General features: G+C 34.2%; 1 protein-coding gene across 1 annotated transcript in view; it reads left to right on the forward strand.

Moving 5' to 3' along the window:
* Window positions 1–2,350: 2,350 nt before the first annotated feature.
* The window catches only part of LOC110038671 (histidine protein methyltransferase 1 homolog), a 28,023-nt gene continuing 20,594 nt past the window's right edge, over window positions 2,351–9,779 (forward strand). The window contains exons 1-6 of the mRNA XM_020743565.1: window positions 2,351–2,378; window positions 2,558–2,718; window positions 2,802–2,918; window positions 3,025–3,102; window positions 3,217–3,283; window positions 3,429–3,529. Coding sequence (XP_020599224.1) covers window positions 2,363–2,378; window positions 2,558–2,718; window positions 2,802–2,918; window positions 3,025–3,102; window positions 3,217–3,283; window positions 3,429–3,529 — 540 coding nt within the window. The 5' untranslated portion in view covers window positions 2,351–2,362. The remainder of the gene's footprint in view (window positions 2,379–2,557; window positions 2,719–2,801; window positions 2,919–3,024; window positions 3,103–3,216; window positions 3,284–3,428; window positions 3,530–9,779) is intronic.

The raw sequence follows: 9,779 nt of genomic DNA on the forward strand, positions 1-9,779 counted from the left end.
TATAGTGGCAGACTAGATTATTTTATCAATTCATTCTAAATATTAGAGCTAAGGGTCACAGTAGGTCCTACAGAGAGGGAACAGTGGACAATCTAAGTGTGAGAGACTAGAATCTACCTAGCACTACTATACATGCCGACACCAACTTTAGATTAGCCTATATTCTTTGCATAATTCAAAAGAAAGTAATGAAATATGCATGCTCCTATTTGTCACAAAATCATATTTAATTTTCTAAATAAATTTTGAAATCCTACACTGATTCTGAATTATTGGCAAGAAGAAAGTCTTTTTTTATATATTGTCTAAGTCATTACATTTAGCTTTATTTGGATTTTTTTGAATTTAGTAAAATTAATTTTCATCTTTAGATAGTTGTTTTATTTGGATTTTTTTCGAATTTAGTAAAATTAATTTTCATCTTTAGATAGTTGCTGCAATCTTAAGTAAAGTTTTCTTAAAGTCAAAACTCCTTCATTTTATTGTTTACTTGTTTTCGACTTCTTCGTGGGATCGATATAGAGTTTTTAAAAAAAACTCTATATTACTTGAAACGATACATATACTAAAGTATTACCCCTAGTGAGAAAATTATTTCATTAATCATATTACATTTGTTCTCATTAGCCACCAAATATAATTTGGGTCAAGTTTTTTAGCATTTTAAGGAGCATTAATATCTGCGTAATTGCGGGTCGAGTCATTGACTTAGGAAAATTAATTGACAAGAGTTTTTATATAATCACGATGAGTTATTTTTTACCATATTATTAGAAGGTTTTATATTATTATATATTTATGCTTCTTAAGAAATAACATAAGTTATAAGAGATATTTCCATAGGCCTTGGAGGGGACAAAATAATAATGTTGATATAAAAAAACACTACCTAATGGAGCTCTAAAACCTACATTGGAGGGAGTTGAATGTTGCGAATTTTTTATTTAATATGCACTATTTTTTACTTAGTTGATAACTTTTTTAAATCTACTTTGCAAAAAAAAATAATAATAATAAAAAGAAAAATTTAACTCTTTAAATTTTCTTAAGTCTATGTATTTAAGAAATTAATAATTTATCCCAGCATAGTTGTGCCATAAACTTCATTTTCCCATCAAAACTTATTGTAAAAAATCTTAATTTTTTTTTTCCTTTTTTGAGATAATAAGGATAATAATCAATGATATAATTTGTGATTGTTGAAAGTACATCTAATGGTTGGAATTGATTCACTACCATTAAAGTCTTAAGCATTAGGAATAAAATTTAAAATATAAGGATAAATCTCTATAAACAAAAAGAAAATTTCCCTATCATTTTGAATAACTTAATCGTTGGTTTATAACTTAGGGTTTTATATTGCTTTAAATTTTAATTTTTGTTAACCTTAGACTTACATTTATATATTCCCCCTAACTTAGAAAGATAGATCATTGAAAACTTGACTATATTGCTTTTACCTTTTTTTAGATTTTTACTAGCACCCATCATCTCTTCGAGCCATTTTAAATCCTCTTAGCTATTCAATGATTTAATGAGTACTATCATTTAAGTGCTTCATATGAAGACATAGTCATCTTAATTGGTTATGAACATCTATCTTTTGGACTAGCAAGTTTTAACACATTTGCATTCCTATTGAAATAGTAGTCTACAAATCAGTCTTTTTGATATCAACCATAGAATTTAACTCACACACATATCTTTGATAATCAAGACTATTTTTCTACATATTTTCTTCGAATGAAATAATCTTAAGGAGCCTAATCTTGTTGGAAGATTGATTAACTTAAATTATTTACCACACTTTACTTGACTTGACCTTAATGATATACTTCTAATAAATGTACTACACAAATTTAGATAAAATTTTTTAGTCTTACTTAGTGGACCTCTTTTATTTATCCTCTTGTTGGATCTCCTATATTAGATAAACACCATCAAATAATCATCCAATTCTCCCCTCAAAATCATATTTGGCAAAGTAATCTCTCTCATAAATAAGTAACTAAACTAAATGAGTGCATTTAGAACAATATTTTATAAAAAAAATTGAATATTTGAAGAAATTTTGGATCCTCACCCGACTAGGTAATTGACTTCACTTAAATTGATACAAGGAAAAATGAGGCTGATTAATTCATTTTCATTTCCACATCCTCCCCGAAAAAAGTATATACAAAATATAAAACAAGCTCAAATTAACTACTTAGCTTTTACCTCTCTAATTACAAACAAATATTATTGATAAAGAGCATCGATCATCTCTCATAATAACCTCACCGTCTTGAGCAAAGCCTTCTTACTGAATTTTTATAGTGTATGCTCGAGGCATTCAATCCCTCCGGCATACATTAATATAATGATGAATCACAATGGTATGATCACACTTGCATCTTCAATCAGTGTCGATTTTTATTTACCCCAAAATTTCGTTTTTTTTTTATACATGCATAAAGCAGGATTGGTGTTTAAATAAACGCCGAATCTCATTATTTGATTAACATCGTAATCTTTGGTCATTATTGTCTTAAGTTGCCATGTTTTATTTATGAAGTAAGCTTTTCGCACCTCCATCAGCGCTCTCGCGCTTTCTTCGAAAACTTCGTTCGCTGCCGCCCTATTGTCGAGCCTTCCAGGCGGACAGCGCTTTATCAGTCGCAGAGCACTTCTAGGTCTCCTAACATGAACGAGGGGAACAGTCTTTTGAAGCCCGAGGTATATCGTCGTATCTTTCTTCCTAAACTGTTTTCTTTTCTCCCTGATTTTCACAGATTGAATTCGGTTTATTGGTGCTGCAGGAATCGTATCCCTTCTTTACCATTTCGAATGATGACCAGCTCGGGCAAAGTTTGGGCTTTTTCGGTGCACCGCAGAAACCCCCTCTGCCTCCATGTATCGAAGTGCCCCTTTATGAGGTCATTTCGTATTTTCTGAAAGCTTGCCATATTTTGATATCTTTCAAGGATTGCGACATGATGCTTGGCTTTTATTTATTTTTTATTTTTTGTATTTTCCTAGTAGCCGGCAGAGGTACCCATAAAATCACATACAGAGCCCATTATTGTCTGCGATGGGCATCATAAGCTTACGTTTCTTAAGGTTTGCGAATGTTTCAACATTTTGGGCAAGAAATCGCATAATTGTATTAGATGCAAATCATGGAAATCGGGATTTTATCATCCTTTTGGTTTTCTTCCTTTTCGTCTCTTTCAGGGAAGAGTCAGTACGTCTGATGTCTTTGGAGTTTCGAATTCAGATTTAGTACCAGGGAAGTACGAAGGTGAACTTTCCTTTTTTTAGATCGACTTTCCTGCCACTTTTGAGCCACTTGTTTGCCCAAGTTTGAATTTAGTCTTATAATCAACATAAAGTGGGCTGCCTTTTTTATTTTATTTTATTTTATTTTTGTTCTTTGTTTTTTTTAGGAGGTTTAAAGTTGTGGGAAGGTTCAATTGATTTGATAAAGGCTCTGAATGCTGAGATTGAAGAAGGGAGATTAACTGTTAAAGGCAAAAGGGTATTAGAGGTGAGCTTCTTTCGATTGTGCACAATTGAGATTAACATGTTCAATGAAGGTCATAGTTAAAATAAAAAAAAAATATGACATTTACAACCTCCATGCATATATTCTCACCAGTTATTTATGTACATGAAAGATTTATAAGATCAAGGAGTATTTTTGCAAGATTTAAAAATGTGAAATCAAGAACTGAGACGTTATGCTTTAGCAAGGCGAAGCATAAGCCTTGAGATGGATTGAGCCATAAGATTTAAAACAGAAAAAAAGTAAAAAATCATAAAAATATATATTTAATTCATGAATATGACAAACCATCAACATTTTTATTTAGTTCATCATTATAATGACAGTTACAAATTTTAATATAATGTTAATGTAAAATAACACTTTGAAATGAGATTTAATGTAAATACTCATTCTAAAGTTCAAATTGCCATAAGGATTAGGATCCACAATAGTCTCATTATCATTTTCATTATCTTCGAAAGAATCATTATATGCTCTGTCATTCTCGAATTCTATCTCATCATCTTCTTCAAAATTAACTTCAATAACTACTTCTTTTCTCTTACTCCCTATATCAATAAACATTGAGTTCAATTTAATTTTAAATAAAATACTAAAATTAATCACACGACTAGGTAATTTACTTCACTTAAATTACCTTTTGATTTTCTTGAAGCTCCAACCTTACTTTGCTTCATTCTCTTAAATGATTGTGAAGTAGAAATCACTTCAAATTCTGTTGTTGTTTCATTTCTTTTAATGCTAGCATTATATTTTCATTTTTATCATCATTACAAGTTATTCTCTTACTATCAAATTCAATTTTTTTCGTAGTTTTTGGCGTTATCTATCAATCATTGGATAAAGTATCATTAAAATTGATGGATCTATTCCATTATCGTCATTTCATTGTTTCGTAGCTTCAGGAGTCTTTCATTTTTTTTATTGAATTTAACATGAACTAACTTGTTTATTCAACCTACAATAAATTGGCTCCTTTTCTTTGTATATAATTGATTGAATATGCTTCAACTATGCTTACATGTGAAAGATGAACAAGTAAGCTATATCTATATATCTATATATATTGATTTTCAGAATTCAATGGACTTCTATTATTGATATGAAAATGGGGTATAAATACTCTTACATGAATCTTAGAATAGGAAAGACAAGAAAAGGAAATAACATGAAATAAAAGATATAACACATATATTTCCAATTAATTAATTCACAATAATTGTGTTGAGATAAATGAAACGATGTAAAGTAGAAAAGCCTAAAATAGGAAAGGAAATAAATCCAATCTAAGGAAATAAATTTAAAATAGGATAGGAAATAAATTCAATCTAAGAAAATAAATCTAATCCTCATAACTTTAAACAAGAATAAATTATTTTCTAATATAACTTCTAATACATCCCCTCATGTTGAAATATGGTTAACAACCATGTTGATCTTGGATTTGAAAATATCAAATAATGGGCAAGGAAGATTCCTTATGAGCTAGAACTTGAAGTCTTCATCCCGTACTTGGTAATCAACTCTAAGGGATTTTAAGGATATTTTTAGTTGACTACGGTTGTTTTTAACTGCAGTTTTTTTAGTGTCTATTGGTTAGCAGAAGACTCCTGCACGCAATGCTATAGGGAAGCCTGCAGGGAAATCGACAACATATAGGAAAAACTACAAGGCATGGTTTGCAAGGAGAAAAAACTCTGAAGGAGGGCTTGCTACAGGAAAAAAATTTTAGAAGAGGGCTTGCTGTAGGGAAGGAGGGCTTCTTGCAGGGAAAAGCTTCGCAGGAGGTCTTGCTATAGGGAAGAGCCCTGCAGGAGGCTTGGAGGGCCTGCTGTAGGAAAAAAGTTTTGGAGGTAGGCTTGTGATAGGAAAAAGCGCTGGAGAAGAAATTCAAAGGTACTTAACTCAGTGAAATTGTTGCGTAAAGTTTTACAAGAGTATTGTACCTGCTTATGCGTGGAGAAAAGGAGCAAAGAATACCATCATGTTTTGACATTTTTGTTGCAGAGGGCAACACTAGCCATGGTTTTGGAAGGTCAAGGAAGACAGAGTTCGCAACTCTACAAAATATATCAGGGAAGCCTTCTTCCTCTTGGATATCCCTAACAAAAATAGTAATAAAGCTTCCTAGCCCATTCGTATTGAAAATTTTCACTTGCCAGTGCTGCTCTTTGCTCATGAAAGTTGAATGTATAAACATGGCCAGAAGGTGCAACAACTCTAGCAAAAGAAGTAGTTAGATAACCATTACCAATCTCTGACTTCAAAACCACACACTGTGGAACAATTTCCAAGTAGGATATCACAAATTTGATATTAGCATGGAATAAAATCTGAGTCCTGTGACTGAGAACTAGAGTCCACAACTTAGGTGTTGGAAATAATCGATGAACAAATCCACCCTTATTGTTGAATATCTTGGAACCAAAAGGTTTCCTTATACAGTCAGAATGCATAAAAAACTCTATATCTATTATGGGAGTCTTAACCCTCCTTTACTTTGATAGCTTTCATGTTATCGTGTCTCTCATACAAAAGCACCAGTCGCCATCACAGATGCTGCGCTGAAATATATATATTTTTTATTGTTCTAATAAAAAGATCCTCGTGCTATCACATGCAATTTATTGCTACTACCCAATATATTCCACAAAAAAATTATTTTTTCTTCCGAAAGTGAATCATTGGTTCTTAATAGTAGTATATCGATGTGAAGGAGTGATACACGACCGAGAAATATTGAATGATGTGTAATTTGGGAGGAGAAAAAGTACAGTTTTGAGGGGCAGTGGAGACTCCTCCCTGATGGTTGAGTGATGTCGTGAATGTGAAAAATGAGCGACGGTAAAAGTGAGCAGAGATGATATATTAGATTCTGGAGAAATGTGTCAGAGTTTAGGGTTTGGGTGGTCCGCTGGCTGCTATTGCACTTGGATTATATTTATTTCAGCAATTTCAGCGCCGATAGAAAGGAGATACGAATGTAGCAGAAAGACTGCAGGAGGATGTATCTCCGCTAAGGAAGCTTGTAGGAATTTTGCAGATTGCAGTAAGTTTTCTAGCCGACAGAAAAGTTTTCCAGCTGCTAGGGACCTGCGAGGAGAAAGTTCCGGTGGCTAGTTCCTGCAAGGAGTTCTGGTGGCTAGGCTCTGCAGGAAGAGGAAGTTTTCGGCGTCTTAGGCCTATAGGGAGAGGGTGTTGGCTGCAGGAAAGGCTATAGAAGAGAGTTATGGCAGTGGGAAAGGCTGTAGTAGAAAATGCCGGAGGCGAGAAAGGTTGTAAGAGGAAATTCTGGCGGTGGGGCATGTAGGGAGAGGAGGTTTCTGACGGAAAAACTGAACAGCTAAGGCGGAGGAAAGCCCTACAACATGTCAAAGATTGCAAACAACAGGAAATAGAAAGTTTCTGGCGGCAAGAGCCTCTAGGGTTTGTTTCAAGACTTTGTTTGGTTTTGAACTTCATAATTTACCGGAATTCTTTTATTGATATGAAAAGGGGTATAAAAACCCTCACATGAATTCTGAAAGAAAAAAGACAAAAAAATTGAAATAATATGAAAGGAAAGATATAACACTTATATTTCTAATTAATTAATTCATAATAATTAATTGGATAACAGAAACAACATAAAATCGAAAAAAAATAAATCCAATCCAAGGAAATAAATTTAAAATAGGAAAGAAAATAAATCAAATCCAAAGAAATAAATACAATCCTCATAACTTTTAACAAGAAAAAATTTTCTAATAAAACTTCTAACAATATATATATATATATATAAATAAAATTATATTAGGACATAAATATATATATAATATTATATTCTTTATTGTTGGTAATTAGATTAAATAGATTTTTGGATTAGTTTATATTGTATGAGGTTTAAGCATATTCTCGGTGCATTCGCCTAAAGTTTAATATAACCAGCTTTGAGTTGCCGTTGTTGTCGTCTCTCCTCTCGCGTCTCGTCGTCTTTGTTCGAAGCCGATTGCGGCTCGCGTCTCGTCGCCTCTCCCGACGGAGTTCGCATCTTGTCGTTCTGTTCGATCACAGCTTCGCATCTCTCCGACAGAGCCGACTGTGGCTCGCGCCTCGTTTCCTCATTTCTTCTTCCTTCTCGACTCAGCTCGAAAACTCGACTGCACCGAGTTTGGTCTCTTCAGTTCCTGACTTGCCCTTTGACCGACTTGGCAGGGCTTCTAAGCTGTGATGAAGCTTCCTTCTTCTTCAGTTGAATCTGACAAAGCTTCGTTTGCCCACGTGATGGGTAATCCTTAGGTGGAAACGACAGTTGTCTTCCCCTCAAGTTATAAGGAATATCGCGATGATACAGGAGACTGCCCATTTATTAAGAATGCAAACAGGAAAAGTGGGAAAACAGCTCTTTTTCACGGAGTTAGAAATTTCAACCCTGACTAACAAATTCAAGTTTGCTCTTATTGAAAAATTTCATTGGGGGCACCCACCTATGGAAGTTATCAAGAAAAGTTTTGATAATCTCAAATTAGCAGGAAAGTGGAAAGTGGGGCTTATGGATGGGAGACATGTATTGATCCAATTAACCGTGGCTGAAGACTACATTCGGATTTTCTCCAAAAAAATATCTTAGCATTGCTGATAAATCAATGAAGCTACTCAAGTGGTCTCCTGATTTTGACCCTAATCATGAACCTCCTACTGCATCGGTATGGTTCAGTCTATCAGGTCTCAAGCTGAATTTTTTTCATCATCAGGTTCTTTACTTTATTGGAGCCATACTTGGGGACCTATTGAAGCTAGATGTACCGATTTTCAACCTAACCAGACATTCTGTGACCAGAATACTTATGGAAAGAGATGTTACTTTACCTGATGTTACTGAAGTCTGGTTGGGCACAACTCATAATGGATATTGGCAACAAATCGTCATGGAGAATAGACCGCCTTACTGTTCTCATTGTAAGATGTTTGGGTATACACTTGATAAATGTCATAAGTTTAATCATAATTTGAAATCTAAAGATCAAATGAATAAGGATGAATCTAATCCCACTACTCTCGACATATCTGTTCCATCTGGAGAGAAAGCTACCACAGGACAAGTTTTGGATATCGCTAAAGATCAGTCACCTACCATCCTTGTTGAGAAGGTGCAAACCGATCCTTATGTATCCTTCCACACAATCTTTATGTATCCTTATTACCTGATTAATTCATTTTCAAAAAAAAAATAATAATAATATATATATATATATATATATATATATATATATATATATAAAATATAAGAGATTTCGGCTCCTTACATGTTAATCACAAAAAGGTGAGTACAAAGTTGGGCTGGGAGAGGATCCCCAAATCTAGAAAACCAAAATAAATACATTACTCACTTAAAATGGGGCTCCTCGTCCACATACAACTCCACCCAAAGGCAAAAAGAAAAAGAAGTTTACCAAACACAAAACGTATACCCCAACACATACAAGTATACCAAACACAAAACGTATATACCAAAAAAACAATCAAGGAGCCTGTGCAGCTGTAGAGTAGAGATCCAATCAGTCCACAAAGCAGGACATGAGAGAGCCAATTGCCAAACTGTATCAGTAGCCATAAGATCATAGTGCATCTGAAAGAGGTAAAAAATGGCAACAAACATTCTGTGTAGCAGCAGTTATCCAACTGGGGACAGAACAAAAAAAAAGCTGATTGTAGCATCGGAGTGAAGCACCAAAAATACCACCATAATCTAATTATACCCATATCGTGCAGAAGAAAAAGGGAACAGAACCAAACAGTCTGTGTAGCAGCAATCCTCCTTCAGGGAACAGAACCAAACAAGCTTAGTGGAGCACCCAAATGAAGCACTAAAGCTGCCGCTGTGGCAAAAGAGTTGAAACAGTCCAACAAACATAGCATCCTCCAAAAGAATGAAAAAGAAAACTGTCAAATGAAATACCATCCAAACCAGTAATCCCATGAGGGGAACCAATAACCTGCAGAAGAGATAGGGCAGGGAGCAAAAAACCCAAACATCAAACAAAAAACACAGTAAAATGTGCCAGATTGCTGCTACTAAATTGCATAGCAGTCATAAGCATAGTGCTAATAATAGTGATCAAAACAACAGCATCCCAATACGAAATGCAGTAGTGACAGGAAAAGAACACATGAGAGGCATCATATAACTCCCCATGGCAGCCAAGCTCCCAGCCAAAGCCCCAATTCGAGGGCCACAAAATCAGCAGGA

Source organism: Phalaenopsis equestris, unplaced genomic scaffold, assembly GCF_001263595.1.
Source record: "Phalaenopsis equestris unplaced genomic scaffold, ASM126359v1 Scaffold233467, whole genome shotgun sequence".
NCBI classification, from domain to species: Eukaryota; Viridiplantae; Streptophyta; class Magnoliopsida; order Asparagales; family Orchidaceae; genus Phalaenopsis; species Phalaenopsis equestris.